General features: G+C 42.9%; 1 protein-coding gene and 2 pseudogenes across 1 annotated transcript; 1 reads left to right on the plus strand and 2 right to left on the minus strand.

Annotated features, from left to right (window-relative positions):
* Psma7-ps2 (proteasome 20S subunit alpha 7, pseudogene 2) overlaps positions 1–15,323 on the plus strand; it is a 39,170-nt pseudogene extending 23,847 nt beyond the window's left edge.
* Positions 4,678–6,164, minus strand: Ahcy-ps6 (adenosylhomocysteinase, pseudogene 6; annotated as a pseudogene).
* Positions 15,324–15,445: 122 nt separating the features above from the next.
* On the minus strand, positions 15,446–19,000 carry Rnase9 (ribonuclease A family member 9). The gene is made up of 2 exons (NM_001008561.2): positions 18,906–19,000; positions 15,446–16,606 (listed from the first exon to the last, which is right to left on the minus strand). The coding sequence occupies exon 2, from the start codon at positions 16,579–16,581 to the stop codon at positions 16,033–16,035; it is 549 nt and encodes a 182-aa protein (NP_001008561.1). The 5' UTR covers positions 16,582–16,606; positions 18,906–19,000; the 3' UTR covers positions 15,446–16,032.
* Positions 19,001–21,628: the final 2,628 nt, after the last annotated feature.

Raw genomic sequence — 21,628 nt, forward strand, 5'->3', positions numbered from 1 at the left:
CTGCACACACACACACACACGCCTGCACACACACGTGCCTGCATACATACACACACACACACACACACACACACACACACACACACACACACACACACACCATCTTGGCAAGACTCTTCCCCTTCACTCGTTTGTCTACAACAAATGCCAGCAGCTCACCGAGTGAGATCGTGGACTTCTCTAGTTAAATTCATGGGGCTTTTCTCCCTGAACAGTGTGAACTCACCTTCTAGCCCAGGCTGGCATTCTATTGCTGTCAAAACCACCACCCTTCTCGAGGATATATATCCAAAGGAATAACTCCATGTTTTTACAAACTCATAAGGAACATGCTTTGAGAAATTCTCCTCTTTCCCTCCTTGCTTGTCATGTTGGCCGATTACCGGAAGACAGTTGCTCTAGCCAAAAACCGTGCACTGCATTTAAAAAAAAAAAAAAACTTTAGACTCACGAAACAATAGCTCTCTAAGTAATGCAGGATATTTAAATAAAAAGTTATTAAGTTTATTTTCTGGTCCCTCTGACATCTCATTTATTGATTACTTTGTGGTGCTGGGGAATCAAACACAGGGCCTCACCCTGCTAGGCAAATACTCTACTGAACTTGATTCTAGTTCTCATCATATGTATATTTTCTCCCCCCCCACTTCCTCCCTCTCTCTGACACAGAATCTCATTATATAGTTCCAAGTGGCCTGGAACTCACCTTGTAGCCCAGGTTGGCATATAACTTGTAGAGTGACCACTTCCTACCTCTGCCTCCAGCGTTCTGTGGGTCACCATACCTTACTCGAACTTCATATTTCAAATTATACGGGCAATTCAGTAAGTAAATAGTATGGGCTTTGCAAATAAAAAGAGGAGAGAGAAAAATCAAACATTCTTATCTTCCCAGAACCTTGACGGGATTGCAAGGATGAGCCGGCACACCTAGCTTAAATTTTTCTTTAAAATACAAATAATAAAATGTTGCTGATATGACGTATGTGCATGCATGCATCTGTCCATTTGAAACGCTAAGGTAACAGGTGCTGAACTGTTTCTGATGTTCGGCAGCAGGTGGCGCCAGTGCACCGGCCCCGTAACCGGAACTGAGCCCGCTGACTGCAACAGTATCTGTGTGCGTCCTGATTTCTTATGCTGGTACTCATTGACTGAAATTGTGCTGGAAAGATCAATACCAATATAACTTCCTGGATGATGGAATAGGATTACCTTTTATATGTCAATTCTTTTATTCTTTAAAGTGAAAACTAGTATTTAAATGATGAAAATGGTTTTATAAAACAGTTGAATTCAAATTCATTGCCTTAATACTTGAAAGAAAAAGAAATGAGAACAGTGAAGCACAATATTTATTTCTCTGCTGTTATTTCACATTATTTTTCCAAGGTCAATATTGCAATCAGAATTCCATCACACTAAAAATTAGATACACTTTCTCCATCTCCTTTCTTCACATTTCAAGACCTAGGACCTTTGGATTGCCTTTAAAAGCTGATAATTCAGATTATTCTGGTTAGTAATTGTCTGGGGTTATCTGAGAAAGCAGAATCTCAGTTAAGAAATTGCCTCCCTCAGGTGGCCTGTGGGCATGTGTGTGGGAAATTTTCTTGATTGATGGTTGGTGCAGGAAGGCCCAGCCCACCATGGGCAGTTCCATTCCTGACAAGTGGCCCTGGGTTATACAAGAAACCAAGCTGAACAAGCTATGGGAAGCAAACCAGTAACCAGTACCCCCTCCGTGGCCTCTGTTCAGTTCCTACCTTGAATTTCCTCTCTGCTTCCCTAGGTGATAGGCTGTAAACTGGATAAACCGTTTCTTCCTGAGCTGGTTTTGCTTGGGGTTTATCACAGGAACAGGAGGAAGGCTAGGACACAAATCTAAAATCTAAAATATAAAATATAAAATATAAAATCACAAATATAAAAATGTATCACATTTCCCACCGATATTCTATAAATCTCAATTTCTGGACATAGCTAGCTCACTTTGTTTGTTTGTTTGTTTGTTTGTTTATAACAAATCTTCCCTTGAGTTTATTTGTAAAAACAGCTTAGGGCCCTGATCACCTGAACATAGCATGTAACTGTGTCATACCAGTCCTTCTGTCTTCATACGGACAGAAGTCTTGTCTATGGGGCCTTCACAGGGGCTGGGCACCTTTGGAAGCCTGAGCCTGAAATGGAGCTGTACCTCTGTGTTGGTTTGAACCTTGGGCTTGGTTGCAATTAAAATTGGGTTACAGAGTTTTCAACTCTTGGCTGTGTTCTGGTTCTTTGGTATCTTAGACTTAACCACCTTAGGGTTTCACAAGGGCTGTAATGGCCTTTGCACATGTATAAATTGTCTGCTCTTCTTCAGGCCTTTCTTGCACCTCTTGGCAAAGTGCATGCTCCTCAGGAACTCAGGCTTGGCCCTCTAAAAAATTTCATATCTTAATGACTGGGGTTTCATGACGCCGTGTGTTAGGTAGGGTTTCAGAGCTGTGAAGAGACACCATGATCAAGGCAACTCTTATAAAGGAAAACTTTTAACTGGGGCTGGCTTTCAGTTTAGTTCAATATCATTATGGTGGGAAACATGGCAGACAGACATGGTACTGGAGAAGCAGTTGAGACTTCTACGTCTTTGTCTACAGGCAGCAAGGAGGAGACTGTCCACACTGGGTAGAACTCGACAGTATATATGATCTCAGAGCCGGCCTCCACAGTGACACACTTCCTCTTAGCACTGCCCCTCCCTACGGCTAATATTTCAAACACTTGAGTCTATGGGGGGTCATACCTATTTAAGCGCCACATGCCGTTTCTGTGCCATTTTCAGGATTGGTTGTGTGTGGTGCGGTTCTTGAACTTGACCACGTCTGTGTGGTAAGGTGCAGTCCCTGAAGTGCCTGGGACTAGAAGAGAAATGAATGAACAAACAAACAAACAGTACCTTTACCTGCTGGGACACCTTGCCAAACCTGGTTCAGATCTTCCTGTTTAAATAGGGAATTAAAATGATATGGATACAGCTTAGCGGTTTTCTCATCTAACTTTTTATTTTCCAGGAGCAACTACAGAAATGTTGTTTTCAGACAAGGCCAGACAAGACCACCCAACTCTGTTTAGGGACACTCTGCAGACAAAGTCAGGCAGAGGCGGGGAAACCTGGCTGAGAAAGAGACTCTTACATTTTGCACCAAGCTCAGAAACCCATCCAGTCAGGGGGACTGTGACCTTTATAGCAGGGTTCTCCAACAATCCCTCCCTTCAGATCAAAGAATTCCTTAAAGTATACTTTATAGACCTGTATTAGTGCCCACAAATCCATCTTGTCTGTCCTTTTCAGTCACGGACTATTTTCCTTTCTTTTTCAATTTTGACTATTGCAAAAGAAATTCCCTCTTCTGTCTATATATTTTCTTAAAGATATCGTTTGTTTTCATTTGATGTGCACACATGTCTCTCCTGAATGATGCTAAGCGTAGCATGTGTACAGCATGCCTGTGGAGGCCAGTAGAGCTGTGTTAGGTCCCTTGGAGCTGGAGTCAGACTTGTGAGGCGCCATGCTTGTCCTAGGACCAAACCTAAATCCTTTGCAAGAGCCGAGAGTGCTCTTAATGGATGAGCCATTTCTCCACCCCCCCCCCCCCAATTTTGAAAAATTTTTTTCAGTACAATAGTCTAATTGGCATTTAAGAACTTTCTGAACTTAAGATCCACCCTTCAAAGTCACTGTGTCCTTTGAAGGTTCTGATAAGAAATCAGTGATTATTTGGAAGGGCCGCTGGCTTGCCGTTTGTCTCTTTTGTCTCTTAGTGTAGTGTTTGTTGTTGCTGTTGTTGTTGCTGTTGTTATTATGATCAGGCGATCACTGAGGTCTCGGTGTGGGCAGCACTGCACCAGCAGAGTCTGAGATGCTCAGCACACACTGGGATCATTCAACGGTGCAGCCGTCAATGCTGGGCCCATCCATTCCTGTGCAGCCCTTACGATGCCCTGTGAGAGTTCCCAGGCAGACTTCAGCTCTCACAGGTTCTCTGGTCACTGATCCAAAGTTCATTTTCTGTGATCTCGCAGCATTTGGTTGTAGGGTTTCAACATATTGCCCCTTGGAACTTGCTCTGAGTTTCTTTTTTCTTTATTTTTTTCACTAGAAACTGTATTTTAATCTTCCTTTGTGAACATTCCAAATAGTATATCAACTCAGTATTAGGAGGTTTAAGAGACGGCCCAACAGTAAAAAGGCCAAGCTCTCAGGAGCCTTCCAACTCCAGTGGTTCCTACCCTGTGGTAGAGCTCCTTCTCAGATCCTAGACTGAAAAACCAGCAGATCTGTAAACCAAGCACACAGATCTAATGACCAAGTGAGAGTCTGGATAGTAAGGTGCATGGACTCGTGACCACCAGTAACATCCAGTCTTAGGACTTCCAAGACTTCTAAGCTCATGTCTCCTGTGGATGCCTCCCAGGTACCTCTCTGTTCTCCCTGCCACACAGGGAACAGTATGAGGAATACAACAGAAGCCAAAGACAGGAAGACCAACCACAGTGGAGATGAGGGTGGGCGGAGGAGGGGGGTGAAACACTGGCAAAGCAACTGAAAAGTTGGTGACATTTGCTCTTGGGAAGGAGAGGTAGGGCCCGGAACAAGGATGGCAGCTGGAAGGTGAAAGGCAGTCCCAGCCCTCAGCAGCAGCAATGATCAGGCTTGAAGGGGCTGTTAATGGACATGCCCAGGTAGTGGGCCTGCTTCTCAGTCCAGGTACTGAGCCTGCTTCTCAGTCAGCCTGGTCAACTTCACATTCTGCTTGCCAGGTGGGTTTCAGCCGTTGCCTCATCCAGCTTCTTAGGCAGGAAGTGAACCCCCACAGGGTATTTATCTGGGTGTGTCCACAGCTCAATCTGTGCCATCACCTGGTTCGTGAAGTTGCTCATCATGAAGCTGGGGCGGCCCAGGTTGACCAGATGGCCTTCAGCCAGCAAGATGATGTAGTACCCATTCTTTATCCACTAGTGGTCCATCTGGGGCTGGATATTCACCTTCTCCACAGCGTTCTCATTGAGCCACTTCACATCAATCTCCACATTGAAGCATCCAGCGTTATAAACAATGGCATCATCCTTCATCTGTTCAAAGCGCCAGCCAAGGATGATATCAACACAGCCTGTGGTGGTGACAAGGATGCTCCCTTCTTACAGGCCTCGTCCATGCTGGTTACCTCATAGCCCTCCATGGCAGCTTTCAGTGCATTGATGGGGTCAATCTCAGTGATGATGACTCAGATCCAGAAACCCCTCAGGACCTGGGCACAACCCTTGCCCACATCACCACAGCCCGTAACCACTGCCACTTTGCCTGCAATCATCATATCTGTGGCCCGTTGGATGCCATCTCTGAGGAATTCCTGGCAGCCATAGAGGTTGTCAAACTTGTCCTTGGTGACATAATTGTTGACATTAATGGCAGGCACCTTCAGTATTCCATTGGCCGTCCTCTTGTAGAGGTTGTGGACCCCAGGTGTGGTCTCCTCAGAGATACTTCAGGTGACTGACAGAAGCTGTGGGTATTTGGTGTGGATGAGGTTAGTAAGGTCACTGCCATCATCCAGAATCATGTTGAGCAGTCCATTCTTGAAGTGCAACGTCGGGCTGGAGAGATGGCTCAGCGGTTAAGAGTACCCGACTACTCTTCCAGAGGTCCTGAGTTCAATACCCAGCAACCACATGGTGGCTCACAACCATCTGTAAAGAGATCCGATGCCCTCTTCTGATGTATCTGAAGTGCAACGTCTGCTCAATGCACCACAGATACTCTTCATCTGTCTCGCCTTGCTAGGCAAACACTGGAATGCCAGCCTTGGCAATGGCAGCCACTACATGGTCCTGAGTGGAAATATAGCAGCTGGACCACCGCACCTCAGCATTCAGGGCCACGAGACACCAGTTTCAATGAGGACACCAGTCTCCACAGTCATGTGCAGGCAGCCAGCAATGCGAGCACCCTTCCGTGGCTTGGCAGCCAGCAACGCGAGCGCCCTTCCATGACTTGGAGGCTGAGTACATCTCCCGCATGCGCATCAAACTGGCATCTCCTTCTCGGCTATGTCCAGGGCCTTCCGTCCCCAGGCAGCCAGTCCAATGTCCACAAGTTTGTAGGGCAGTTTATCAGCCATGCTGGTGGCACTTCTGCTAGGAGTGATGAACTCAGTGAAGGAGGCCGGGCAGCGCAGGGCCTGCTCTGCGTTTCTTAGGAGCGTGATTCATAGAGGCTGTCCTGCTCTGTCAGTGGTCAGAACCTACCAGAGTGCTTTTCTCAGCCTCTTTCTCTCTTAACCAGCGTGCTCACACCTCACCATAGCTGTTTAGATTATTTGTTGAATTTCTGATTGCTGGTGCCCCCATAAGTTGTTTTCTTGAGACTATGTCCAGCAGTACCTGAGTGCCGTTTGTCATCTTCCAGTTCTCCTGACTTGCAATTTTTGATGTAAGTTCTTGCTGTGTAGCCCGGGTTTCTTGTGCTGAGTCTTCTTCATACTGTAAAAAAAAAAAATCTGCTCTACCACAGCCCTATAGCTTCAGCACACACCCTGAATTTTAACGGTCCCGTCACCATCTTCAGAATACTGAAATCACGAAGTGTACCTCACACATGCAGTCAAAAACAATTTTAGGGTGGCACACCTCCTTTTGATACTTAGGGGATATTGAAGTTGACATATACCTTTGATGGTCTCTGGACTACTGTTTGAAGTAACTAAGCAGGTCTCTCTTTTCTTGTAGATAGTCAGGAGGAAAGGATCCGCGTGTGCATGAACGGTGCTGATCGGAGTATGCTATGCCTCCTGCAGTATTTTTCTTAGAACCATCAATTCCATCCTTTGGTCATACTTGTGTTAATCCCTCAGGGTACTCCAGGTTCTACCAGGGAGGCAAGGACCGTTAATCGACACTTCTGGACCCTCAGCTGGAGACAGAAGGCCCAGGGACAACTTCAGACCAGTTTACTGTCAATATTTTTCTATATACTAAACATGGAACAATATTGAAGATGTGCTGGTGGCAATGAGCCACTGTAAAAGGTGTGCACAACAGGAGGCTGAGGGTCTTTTCTTTCATTTAAGATTATTTTCTGCAAAATCTCACAAGTTTACTTTAATTTTAAAGATGGGAAATTGATTGGTTAGAGCAAAACAGTGTTGTCTTCTAAATTTAACTCATTTTTTTCCGAGACAGGGCCTCACTGTGGTGGTCTGAAATGCAGAGATCTGCCTACCTCTGCTTCCCAAGTACTAGAATTAAAGACAGGTACCACTTTGACCAGCCAAGGGAGGTTTTTAAATTGTTGCTTATTTTGTTGGTAAGATCTCACTTGGTGGCTCTGAATTCACAGACTTTATATTCAGTTCATTCCTTTAGTAGACATCTGCCCACTGTCCAACTGTAAAAAATTGCCTCCCTGAGGAGAGATGAGATCAGTACTAATCTGTAGTGTACACATAAGAATTTAGAAGGCAGCTGGACACTATATCCCTTTATAAAAACAGTAATAAATTCTTCCCAAGAGCCTATGATTCCCCAATCATGTTCTTGACCAAGCTTACAGTGCCAGACCTGAATTCCCTTCTAGACTGCTGGCCTCAAATCCAATTAGAAAGAGGCTGGTTATCAGACAAATAGTCATGCCACTACTGTATCAATGGGCAGAGCTATCCAGTCAGGTCACTATTGTGGATGGTGGGTTCTACATCAGTTGATGGCTCTTCATTCCCAACAGCTTGCATAGAACCTTCTAAAATTATGAAAGTTTAGCAAGTGGGAAGAAACAGCCATTGATTTCAGTCTTCAGCATTCCAAACATCGGGTGCCTTGTCAATAAGGTCTTAAGATCTATGTCTGATAAGCAACCAAGGACATTGGCAATACCGTGGGATATTTGGGGTGTTTCTGGGCCTCTGTGGCTAGCAGCTCACAGGGAGGTACTCCTCATCTGGTACAGGGATTATCATTTAATAACCTTAGGCTACACAGAGGCAGGATACTTTCATTCACCCTTTTCTCATTCATTCATTGTTTTCTTATACATTTTTATTTTATGGGTAGGGGTGTTTTGCCTGCACATATGCATCAGCTTGGAAAGGGGTTCTGAGAGAAGGAGTGTCTGAGAGAGGTGAAACAGATGACCCAAATTCAAAATTGGGGGTTGCAAGCTGCCTCCCTACATTCTGCTTGAGACAGTTTTCCACATTTCTCTATGTTCCGCTCGAGACATTTCTCCAAGCAGTTGTCCCTTGCTATTCTAAAAATTCTCTCAAAAGTTCATTTCTTGCACACCAAAAGACCAGCTTTAATTTACATATCAATGCAGTTTTGACCCCGGGTTCCCTTTTGATTATCCCATCAACCATCACCCCTTGACCCCAAACTCCTTGATTCTTAGGAGGAACAGCAAACACTTTTTATAAACATTGCCAAGAAATTCAAAGCTCTGCCTGCCTCTGCTAAGCACAAACAGTAAGCTAGCTGGGTGAAATTAGCACTTCTACCACTGTTAGACCTAACTTGCTCAAGAATATGCTTACCCTCCTGTGATTGCCCCTCCCTGAGTCTCTTTATCTCCTTCCTTAGCATCTTTCTGACAAGTTGGCTCATAGTGCAGCTGCCTCTGTTCCCTTAGATCTGTGATGCTCCTTATACAATTCATATTGCATCCTTATATTTTATACAGTTCTGAAATTACATATTTTTGAACTCCAGTTTTTAGTGTTCTTTCCCACAGCTTTAAGGCTTGTCCTGAAGGTCACAGTGTTTATAATTTTGCTAAAGACCAAGACACACCATCAAATCCTAGACTCCTGCTGTTTCTCATTATCATGGTTGCTAATGTTCAATTCCAAGGAGGAATATGAAAATATGTTCGTTATTATACAAACAAGCTTTTTGCCCACAGCAACCACTGACACTTGTGGAGACCTATGTCCTTCCAGCTCTGTTCCAGGGTCAAGAACCATGGCATGTTGTCCCTTACACATAGCCAAGTAAGCCTCAATATATGGCTATGCACCACATGCATGCCTGGTACCCAGGGAAACTAGAAAAGGATGTTGTATCCCTTGGAACTGCAGCTACAGATAGCTGTGAGCTATCATGTGGGCTCTGGGACTTGAACTTGGGTCCTCTTGAAGAGCAATCAGTGCTCTTAACCGCTGTGCTATTTCTCTAGTCTTCAAACTCTTTAAAATTATGTTTTTGTTTGGTTGGTTTTGGTTTTTCTGCATCTTGGTTTTGTGTTTGTTTTGTTTCTTTTTGTTTTGTGACATGGTATCTCTGTGTAGTCTTGATGGTCCTGCAACTCACACTGTAGACCAGGCTGACCTCAATCTAAGAGAGCCACCTACCTCTGCCTCCTGAGCCCTGGAGTTAATGGTGTGTGCCACCACTGCCCAGCTTAAAAATTATGGTTTTAAATTGATTTAAAATATAGTAATTTTCCAGGGGACTTTCCCTACATCTTTAGTGTTGATAACTTTCCCTCCCACCTTTGCCCTCCTCCTACCTCATATCCCTACTGTCACATAGGCTTTCTCAGCCCTAGTCTCAGCTCTAGTAGTCCCACTCTACTTTCACACCACGTGAGTTCCAACATCCCCAGTCCCTGAAGCACTCTGTCTTCTCTTCTCCTTGTAATAGTTCTTTCTAGCCTCCTGGTCTTTCCTGAAACTCCAAGTTACACATACTAATCTAGGAATTCAAAGTTGGATGAATATATGAGACAGAGAATGCAGCACTTGTGTGTCTTGGCTTAGACTATTTCATTCAGTTTTTGCTACGGAGGATCTGTAATGTAAGTTGAAGACAGGTATTTTGATAATTCCAGCATTACTTTCTGCTCAGGACTGTTTTGCTAATCAAGGTCTTTTTTTATTTCCATCTGAGTTTTAAGATTCCTTTTCCCAGTTTTGTGAGGAATATTGGAACTTTGGACAGGATTGCAAAGAATCTATACATTTTTTTAGCAATACACGAATATTCATGATGTTAATTCTACAATCCATGAGCATAATAGGCCTTCCTATCTACTAGTGTCTTCTTTCAATTTTGTTCTTTAGTATTTTTAAATGTATTATAGAGGTCTTCTCTTCCTAGGTTAGGTTTATCTTATATAGTTTTTGAAGGTGTTTTAAGTGGAATTTTCGCCCTCTGATTTTTCCTTAGCACGTTCATTACTAGTGTTTGGGGGAAGCTATCAGTTTTTGTATTTCGTTTTGTGTCCTAATACTTTCTTAAAAGTGTTGATCATTTCTAAGAGTTTTCTGATTCAGACTTTAGAGTCTCTTATCTCTGCAAATAGGATGCTTTGAATTCTTTAGATATTTGAGACACTTTTTTTTTCTTTTTTTGGCAGAGCCCCTGTTAGATTCACTATAGTTTAGCGGAAGCTACCTACAGAGTTACCTGTCTAAGGTCTTCATGCGCGTCTTGAATTTTTTTTATCACTCTAAATCGTCTCAAAAGTCCTAGGAAAAGACTTCCAACGGGTAAGTTATTAACAGTCTTGGCGTCCATTTCTTTGACAATTCAGCATTGTAGTTTAAACGTTTGCTAGTATATTGTTGTGAGAGATCACCACAATCTCTATGTTGTGTGTGGAAACGTATACTGTTGAAGCAGCTGTGCTGGAACAAAAGAAGAGATTCTAAAGAGAACCATGTGTCCCTGCCTTCAGCTATCAGACTTCTGAGTCGATAGGCCCCAGGAAATCGGAATTTCCTTGGAAGTCTCATGCTAGAAGAAGAAAAAGTCTGGAGTCTGGTGCCAAAGATTTCCCCCTGTTCTGATGATTTATACCACACTGCAAGAGAGACTAGAGCCAATGTAATGACGGTGATTGGGGCATATTATGACCAGGACTGCTTGGTTATGCAAATCTTTTGTTTTCTGTTTACCCCTAATCTCATGTCACAATTCTGAAGATGGACATGGTAGGCTACCCTGTCTCTTTATTTGTTCATCTTCTCAATGTAGTGACAATGAATTAATCTATTTTTTTCTGCTTTCACTAGCACTGTCTGTTTAATGGGCTAAGCGTAGCTTAGATGGGTACTGAAGCTCACACCTTAGCCACCAAGGAAAGCTACTATGTTCACAGTCTAAGATCTACATCTAGCTCATTTTATTATTGCACTCTCCTCTAAACTGTGAGGAACAGGCATTCTACAAGTGAGGTATGAATAGAAGATATGTTCAGTGTCCATTTATCTAAAATTAAATCATAGATGTTCCTCCCACATATTAGTTTAGAATAGATTTTGACAAATGTATCCCTCGTAAAAATCTTCAACAACCTATTAAGACTGAAGTGAACCTGCTGAGCATGTGTGGAAAAAAACAAAACAAAACACCTGACTTATCAGAATATGCATATAAAGATTTAAAGATTTATCGTTCATTCATCTGAATACTTAGAATACCACTAAGTGGTAATGATTGAGAACAGAATGGGAAATAGCAGAAAAACCTAAAATAGCTTGGTTTCAATTGATAAACGCCCGGCCTGCAATACCAAAACATTTAAATGGCAGCTTAACTGAACCTATTTAAAACCAGTGTGTTTCAGTAAAACAGGAAGAGAGACTCTGAGACATTGGTGGTCTGAATGTTTGCTGTTATTAAAATAGGAGGAGATAAGCATGCCCCTGTGTTGACATCGTGAGCATCCTTGTTCTCTTAGACGTATAAAAGAATTCTTAGAAAACATGTAAGTCTTTTGGAAACCTGGCATTAAGAGGCAGATATTCTCAAGTTGCAAACCTCATATTGGGCACCACTTATTCTTTGGATGTGACAGGAGGCCCTCCCGGAGGACTCCATGCTGATAGAGATACCGGCTTTGATCTATTAAGAGGAACTTCACAGTGTTTGTCAGCTTCTGTCATCTTCCAGCTGTAAAATCGGGAGGCGACAGGTACTCTCAAAGTCAGCGCACATCAAAGGATGACTGTCAAGTGAGTGATGTTTCTTTACTGACTGCGCTTAAATGTCAAGTTTTGTATATCTCAAATCGATGAGAAATGTTTGTATCTCTTGTTTTTTTTTTTTTTTGATTGTGAGACGGGATCTAACTACGCAGCTAAGACTAGCCTGAAACTGGACAGGTTGGCCTCAGACTTAACCACAATCCTCCTTAGCCTCCCAAGTAGACCTGAGATTATAAACTTAACCCACCAGAAAGATGTTTTTAATTTTTATTATTTAAATTAATTAATATATTGGGCTTTAGTTTCATGTACCCCATGCAGGCCTCAAAGTAATAATATAATTAAAAATACCCATCAATTTATGATCCTCTTATTCCTACCTGTTGTGTGCTAGGATGACAGGCACATGTCACCATGCCCAGTTTTATGCAGTGCTGGGAATGTAACCCGGAGTTTTGTGCAAGCTCCTCCCTCTAGTACTCTACCAAGCTATCTACATTCTTAGTCCTTAAGAGATATATCCTAAAAAAAAAAAAAAAAAAAAAAAAAAAAAAAAAAAAAAAAAAAAAAAAAATCGTATTACAACAAACTGTACTGTCTGTCCTTTTGTTGATCGCGAGTTGTTTGATTGGGAAGTGACTGTGAATATCTTTAAACAAAAACAGAGGAAGGAAGCTTCCACTTGAGGTTTTGTAGCTTTTTTGTTTGATGGTCTCACCTTGTAGAGCCATCGGCATGCAACCCACTAAGTAGACCAGCTCAACACTCGCAGATCCACCTGCCGCTCCCTCCTGAGTACTTTGACTAAAGGCAAGCACCGCCACACCCAGGCTTTGTTGTTGTAAATTTTTTTGTGCTTTGAATATCAAATCTGGAACACCATACTTGCCCCGAAAATGTTTTCCCACTGAGACAAATCTTTTTTTTTTTTCCTTTTCTTTTTTTCGGAGCTGGGGATCGAACCCAGGGCCTTGCGCTTGCTAGGCAAGCGCTCTACCGCTAAGCTAAATCCCCAACCCCTAATGAGACAAATCTTATCCCTGACTTTTTTTTTTTTGTAACCTAGTCTTAAACGAAATGATGAGAGTACATGAAAATACTCTGTCGCTTACATAATAATGGAAAAATGATTGTGATAGAGATAATGCTGTAGTGAGGCTTACTATTTATCGTGACTTCATAAGAAATTACAATTAAATTAAGGGTGCGCTTTCGAGCGGGCGGCCTGAGCTTGCGCATCTGCAGTGGTGAGCTACGACTGCGCCATCACCGTCTTCTCTTCCAAGGGGAGTGTGCGCAGGAAGTGGTCAAGAAGGGCTCCACCGTGATTGGTGGTTGAGGAAGGGGCATTGTTGTTCTCGGTATGGGAAAAAGAAATCAGTGACCAAGCTACAAGATGAAAGAATGGTCCGAAAAATCTGCACTTTGGACAATAATGTCTGTATGACCTTTGCAGGTCTCACTGCTAATGCAAGGATAGTCACCAACAGAGCCAGGGTAGAGTGTCAGAGCCACCGGCTGACCGTGGAGGATCCAGTGATTGTGGAGTACATCATCCGCTACATCGCCAGAGTGAAGCAGCATTATACAGAGCAATGGGCACAGACCATTTCATATCTCTGCCCTAATTGTGGTTCTGATTTTGATAGCAACCCCAGACTCCATCAGACTGACCCATCGGGCAGATACTATGCTTGGAAGGCCAATGCCATACATAGGCCAGGGCTCCAAGTCAGTGTGCGAATTTCTGGAGAACTACACCGATGATGCCATTGAAACAGATGATCTGACCATCAAACTAGTGAGTGATCAACGTGCATCGGGAAGTGGTCCAGTCAGGTGGCAAAACATTGAACTTGCTGTTGTGAGATGGGATCAATCCCTCAAGATTCTAAATCCTGAAGAAATTGAGAAGTATGTTGCCGAAATTGAGAAGGAGAAAGAAGAAAATGAGAAGAAGACCCAAAGAAAGCGTCTTAAAGAAGAAGGCACCGGTCAGAGCAGCTTTGAACTTCCATCCCGGGAAGCGGGTGCTGTGGCCCTTGTGGCTATTTGTCTGAGTCTAATAAACTACTACATTTTTTAACTCTTAAGAAAAAAGAAATTATAATTAAAATAGCACCAAGAAGATTTATAGACAAGTCAGTCCTCACTGTGTAGCAACTGCAAAATTATTGGTGCTACCGACTTGTCATATCCTTCAGTGGACTGGGACCTGGTAAAATTGTGAATGAAATGGTTGTCAGTCAAAGGGATCACATTGCCTGATTCCTCTACTTTGTGGGTAAGGAAAAGGATTGGCTTTTCTAAGTATGCACGCAGGATGCCTGACGTATAATAAATGTGTAAAAGAAGAAACCTAGAACTACATGAAGTATCCTTATAGTGGTCTTAATGCTATCTAGGAGAAATGATCCGGCATTACACAATTATATTTAAAGCCCAATTCTCTGATACTATCACATTGGCAACAGCTGTAGAACACATTAGCATCCAGTGAGTTGAGGCCAGCTTCTGAATTTCTCATATTGTATAAATTAATAAGAAAAATCCAGGGGGTTGGGGATTTAGCTCAGTGGTAGAGCGCTTGCCTAGCAAGCACAAGGCCCTAGGTTCAGTCCTCAGCTCTGAAAAAAAAAAAAAAAAGAAAGAAAGAAAAATCCATGTAACCATAACTATATTTCTTTTTCTAATTTGTGTTTTGAAACTGAACAGTCTATGAAGTCCTAGGTATTCTGGAGTTTTCTATGTAGATGAGGCTGGCATCTGACTTGCTGAGATCAATCCGCCCTCTGCCTCCTGAGTGCTGGGGTTAAAGGCATGCACCGCCATTCCTGGTGCCATTTTTATAGGTGTTTTTAAGGTATTTGGCTAAGATTGGCAATTCTGGAGTGGGAGCTACATGACTCTTTCTATGCCTCAGTAGTGCTTACGCTATACTCCTATAAATACGATTGTGTAAACATTGAACATTTCAAAGAATCCATGACATCATCATGGTCCAGATGAAATGATTCACAGCACAGAACAAGCCAGACACATGTAGAATTTTTGCAGCTCGCTGTCAAGGCTGTGTCATCGTGTAGCCGTGTCACAAAGGTTCAAAAGAACTCATGAGGATCTTTCCTTGTTCAACACCACAGTCAAAAGCCTCCAGGTTAAGGCTTTTGGAAGCAAGGCTCCCCTGTACCTTTTCTCTTTAGAAAATGAAAAGAAGCCAGACCCAGGCTTTAATTTACCAATAAATGGGAATGTCTTTGTGAAGACTTATGTCTGAGCTCCAGCAAGGTGTGGGGCTTCTAGAAAGAGCTCTGGGGAGTTGGCTTTCCCTGTGTACTTAATAAAGATTGTTATCTCGAGAGGCTCATTGCCTGGATTTCCTTTGCGAAACCATGTGTTGTGTTAAACGTAAAGAACGTGAAAAGGTGAGCTACACATAAACGAAACACTGGAAAGATGCACGGCATTCAAGTCTGAAAGAAGTTGAAGTTGTTTATGTAAAAAGCCATCCAGCCCTAGAAACCCCCATAGGCACCCCAGAGACAGTCACAGATTAAAGGCACTTTATCTTTTCACACTGAACCAGAAAAATCACATGAAAAAAGGTTTAGATGACCTCCAGATGGCTATTCCAAAGCGTGTTTGTTTGCTTGCTTGATTATGCCTATGTTTTGTCTGGTAGCACATGCAAGCCTCAAACTTAGGAACTTCTGCTTAGCTTCCAAAGTGCTGAAGGCATTAACCTGAACTCACACACCCAGCCTCCTGCTTCTCTTCGTGCTTGGCATCTGTCTGCTGGAGACTTATCGTCATGGCTCATTCTGTGACCTATATAGAAACACCTGTTAGAGTGTCGTGATCAGAGCCCAGGCCGACATTTGGTGCTTTGGGGACAGAGAAGGAGGCAGGTGCATGATCAGAGTGAATGGAACAAACCTGCCATTCTCAGTTTTGATTAACAGCATCAGTCTCTAAAGGGTGAGCTACTCCCACATAGAACTGCTCAGAGAAACCTAGAATGTTGAGGGTGGGGAGAGACATATTTCTGGTGTACAATGCTTTCCTGCTACTCAGGCAGTGACATATTATGTATATAGTTAGGAATAAACTCTTGGGATTCTTTGTCCCATTGACACGTGACGACTGGATAACCGGTCATGTAGATGGTTGTGTACATGCAGTCTACCATCCGCTCTCCACTTTCTAAAACACACCGCACTCCGTCTGTTAGATCCATGCTTCTTCTGCAAAATTTCACGCCATTCTTACACTGCACTCGTTGACCGTAACAGGCTTTTGACAGCTCTTCGTAAGACATTCCTACAATGTAGCGCTCTGGGTAGCAGCGCCCCTTATCGTGAATCTGCTTGGCCCTGAGTTCAGAGTTGCAGTAATCATAATCCTGCAAAGGTCGTTCGCCAACAGTGATCATTTCTATGATTCTTTCTTTGGTAGGTGGTTTGGTAGGCCCTGTACTCGCAATTTCCCTAAAGAATTCACGTAGTCCTGGCTCTAGATCATATTCCTTTTCATCCCAGTAGTTCCCCTGCAGCTTCAGTGGCAGCAACAACAGCAATGGCAAAGGCCATGTGCACTTGATGACCAGAGACTTCATTTTTTTATTATTAATTTTTTTTTGCCTGCAGAAACAAAAGTTGCATGAGAATTGAGACATTCTATTGGGAGGAAATGTTTCTATTTCCACACACAGACCACGTGTACTAACTCTCACCGTTTGGCACTCTTGAGTATGGAGCCCATTGAAAAATTGTTAGACTTGAGATTTCAGAATTCATTTGAAGATCTCCCTAATGTTGACTCTAAAATAAGTGTGTTAGTACTCAGTAGCAGATAAAGGAGGGGAATCTGAAAGAGAGAGACAGAACTAGGGAAGGGGAGTGGGAAGAAGTGAAGAGAGGTGGGAGGAAGTAGAGGTGGAACGGAAATCAGTAAAAGGGTGGGAGAGGGTTGTAGAGCAGGCTGACCACACCCACAATGAAAGAAGAGAGTGGCCCCCTGGAGGATCTTCTCCTGCTCTGGTTGTCCAGAACAAACACATTTCACCCAGTTCCAGAAATTAATAATTTGCCCAGAAATGATCCAGCCTTCCCTTGTTGATCTTGCTCTGATGAGTAGTACTGTCCATCTCAGGCCTTCACTCTCTTCTTACTCACATCTGGCCACAAATGTCTTGAAGAAGAGGCCAGGGAAGGCCAGCAGCGGCACAGTAGACATACACTGAGCTGGCTCCTTTGCTATTTCTGCTTTGATGCCGCCTGCTCTGCCTGTCTTAAGCCCCCTCTCCATGTTTCACCACATCATACCACTCTTCTCCAAAGTCCTTCGTGTACCGTCTACTGTTTTCTTGGTGCTTTCTCCTGCCCCTGAGGTAAACTTTTTCGTTCCTGTTTTGATTGCATTTTTCCTCCCTATACTCACACCAGTTCGCATCACTCTCTAGTTACGCGAATCTCCATAGTAGAGAATCCGGTTATCGTATCACTTGGACCTCTTCACACACACACACACCCCAAGTCTGCTGTTTCTATGTATGTGCCTTTACAAGTTTTGCTGCAAATGTCTTTGCTTATCAATTCAGTGCTAAGCCAATGACATAAGGTCCGATCATTTTAAAGGGAAATATCGTGTGCATCTTAGTGACGCATATCATGAAACCTGCCTGGCTAATTGTGACGCACTTTCTATAAGAAACCAAAGAGTTTCCTCCTCATCTGTCCAGAGACTCTTCCAATGTGCTAAATAAGAAATGAAGCCTAGTCTACGAGCTAGTCTAGAGAACCATCTTTTGTATAGAACTTCCAGGCCATTTGTCTTGCGTATTCCTATGCCAAATATGACTATTTCCCATTAATCTGTTGAGATCTTTCTCTCAGTGGAAAGCAAGGATGTTCTCTCTACTTGGAGTGCACGTCAGGGACAGCATTTGCCTACGGTCTCCTACGTCATTTGTACCCTTGGTTATCTATTCTTTAGAGAAAGGGTGTTTGGGTTGCTGAACTTAGAACTCAACACCAGGGGTATCCATCTCCAGTGAGAAGAAATCGCTCTGAGTTAGGAAGAGAGAGAGTGAATCTGAGCAGCTCGTAAGTACATTGTTGAAGTGAATTTAAGTCTTAAAACAGTAACCCAGATAGTAGCCTAAGAAGTTGTACACTTCTTACCGTAAGCTACAACAAAGATGTATATTGCTAACATCGGAACGGTCAAAGAGTAGAGGTTCTATTTACCTTTTTACTATTAGCATCTTCTCACTCTGAAATGGCAGCTGTTAGCAACCAAGAAACGCTAGCCCATGTGAAAGAAGGTAAGAAGACAGGAAAGGGGGTTGGGGATTTAGCTCAGTGGTAGAGCGCTTGCCTAGCAAGCGCAAGGCCCTGGGTTCGGTCCCCAGCTCCGGAAAAAAAAAAAAAGAAAAGAAAAGGAAAGAAAAGAAAAGAAGACAGGAAAGGCCATCGAAATGTATAGAGAAGGTCAGAAGACGGGGGACACACAGTGGGAATGGAGAGACTAGGAAAGCTGAAGTCTGAGGTACAGAGGGAGGAATAAAAGTCTTACTTCCAACTGGTGGTGTTGAATGGTTGGTCCTTCCATGGGAACTTGTTCATATACCCTCCCCCACATAATTTGTCATACCTCCATCAATATCACACTGTGACAGCCAGAGAGCTGAACTCAAAACTCTGCAGGGGGAAACACAGAGCCTCTGCAGCCCTTTGGGCTAGAGTGAGCAAAGTCAACACACACACGATCAATGGAGTCCAGTCCCGTTTACCTAGTGGGAACTCAGCAACAAAATGGCCTTCCACAAATATATCGCATTACAATTTCTATAAGTTGCAAACCTGGGAGTGTCTAGATAACAGGGAGAGAAATCCTTATCGAGTTATCTTAAACACCAGAGAGCCTGTAGTGACTCACAGAAGTGGGATGTCCCGGGGCACAGGAAAAGGAGGTTAAAACTCTTCACCAGACTCTTGCTGCCGCCTCCTCTCCACTTCTTTGTAGACCAAATGTGCTCCTCTGTGGGCACTCTGTGGAATGCCAGGGCCAGGCACTGTCACTTTTGTACCCTCTTCTAGGGTCCCAGTGTTCCCACTGTGCAGCCCTCCCCAACCTTCTTTCATCAAGGAAAATTGCTCTCCTGATTGGCCTTGCCTCCGTCACCTGAGTGAATTGGTGACGTGGGGATTTCTGACTAGTCAGCCATGCCTTTCTTGAGGAAACAAAAGCAAGACTGTGGGGAAAACCCTAGCAGAACTTTAACTGTTGACAAAAGAGCTGCTCAAACTGAGCAGCAAACCAGTGAGGACCATGGGCATTTGTGTGGGTGGAGAAATCAGACTGAACTCTGTCAACCTCCTAGTCTTTAATTATTATTACATTTTAATTGTGTCTGCCGGGAGGTATGGGTGTATGTGATCCATGGTGACGGGTCAAGGTCAGAGGATGACTTGTGGGAGTTGGCCTCTCTCTTTCCAACATGTAGATTCCCGGAACTGAAGTGAGGTCCTCAGGCTTGGCAAAGAGCATCCTGACCCACTGAGTCCTCTTACCAGCCCTGTCTCCCTCACCTCACCATCTTATTCAGTGAACATGTAGATTACGTAAGAGGAAAGAAAGAGATCTTAGTAAAGTGTTATTTATGAATGAATTATTTCTTGCTAATTTCTTTAAGATTTATTTGTTTTATCTTATATTTGTGAGTACACTGTCACTGTCTTCAAACAGTGGGCATCAGATCTCTTTACAGATGGTTGTGAGCCATCATGTGGTTGCTGGGAATTGAACTCAGGACCTCTGGAAGAGCAGTCGGTGCTCTTAACCGCTGAGCCATCTCTCCAGCCCCCTTGCTAATTTCATAATCTTGGTTTCACAGCTATAAATTTTGTAACTCAAAAAAGACTTTAAGACTACAATCCACTTTTAAGATCCCACGCACTCTTGGTTACATTTCTTGAGGCAATTCCAGGTTGTAATCGAACCAAATGGATTTTTTCACAAATATTTTGAGGCAATGTTTTTTTGTCTTAGATATGCACCTTATAGCCTAAGTGAGGGCCACCCCGAATGAAGAAAATCTGAACAAACTGAATCCAGAGTGGCTAGTAAATGTTGTTACTCAATTCTTCCTCTAAGGTGAATGCTTAAGTGCTCGAACTTATGAGACAGGCAGAATAAACTTACAAGAAGCTAAAAAATTCTCATTAATTGAAAGTCAACTTTCCAAATTCAAAGGCAGAGTATTTTCATATCTCACTTTGGAACAATGAAGCCACTCCAGCACAAAGACGGCAGAATCTCTTCCCATGTGTCATGTTTTCTGCAAATTAGTTTCCACTAGTGCTTTGTCTGGCTATTTAAAGTCTAAGGGAGGCTCTATAAAGTCTTTAGAAGGTTGCGATGTGTAGAAACAGGCTCCATTTTTCCTGCGACTCATTGTGGTCCCAGGCACAGCGGACTTCTTACTCAACCCTAGCTATGTTTTGCTTTGTATTTTATTTCCCCTCTGAAGTCAGAGATGGAATAAAGATGAAAAACATAATGTGTGAAGTTAAAATTCTGACAAATTTGGGTTTTGGTTAAATACGGGGTAGATGAAGACAAAATGCTATAGATCTTCACACCTCACACACATATATATCCCATACAGACACAGATATACTTACATAAACTGCGCACCTGCATGCATGCACACACACACACTAATGCACACACACACACACACACACACCACACACACAAGATGCCATATGAATGCCTCTACTTACATAGCTTAGCAAGTAATTTTCAAAGATAAAAATTGTTTTTTTGAGAACAAAACAAAATCTTTTTCATAATTTTTTAAAGTTTTTTTTTATTTATTCATTTATTCTACATAAGTACACTGTAGCTGTCTTCAGACACACCAGAAGAGGGCATCAGATCTCTTTACAGATGGTTGCGAGCCACCATGTGATTGCTGGGAGTTGAACTCAGGACCTCTGGAAGAGCAGTCAGTCTTAACCGCTGAGCCATCTCTCCAGCCCCTTTTTCATAATTTGAGGTAAGAAATACCCTTCCTACATAAGACTTATGGTAGACAGTGTTCCACATTCAAGGAGGAACCATACCTCTCTGGATACATAACATCACATCGAAAGTAAAGGGCAAAACCAACAAATATTCTGACAGCCAATGCATAGCAGGAGGGAAACTCAAGACCAGCATAAGCTTGCAACCGTGCATACTGCGTATTACTTACTTCTTAATTAGAGAAAAGGCAGACACTATATGTGTGTATATATGTATATGTGTTTGTGTGTATATATGTGTCACTTGTGTGTGCATGTGTGCATATAGGTATGTTTATCTGTGTGCCCATGCATGCATGTTTATATGTTTAAGTATGTGTGTGTGTGTGTGTATGTGTGTGTATGTGTGTGTGTAACTTGAAAATAAAACTACAACCAATAAGATAAAGGAGACAAGTTTTGTCTACATAAAAACAGCACGAGAGATACTTATGGTTATGAAAATATTCTATTTCAGAAGTGTTTAGCTCCTTCTTGTGTCCAGGTTTGATAATGTCCTAAATACTAAGAGTATTTGGGTACAAGAAAAACAGTGTCCAAAGCCGGGGGATGGAGGGTTGAGAGACTGAC

The sequence above is a fragment of the Rattus norvegicus genome, chromosome 15, assembly GCF_036323735.1.
Source record: "Rattus norvegicus strain BN/NHsdMcwi chromosome 15, GRCr8, whole genome shotgun sequence".
Lineage (NCBI taxonomy): Eukaryota > Metazoa > Chordata > Mammalia > Rodentia > Muridae > Rattus > Rattus norvegicus.

Excerpts from the sequence above, each read along its gene's own strand:
- Rnase9 (NM_001008561.2), bottom strand. The coding sequence starts at position 16,581 with ATGAAGTCTCTGGTCATCAAGTGCACATGGCCTTTGCCATTGCTGTTG.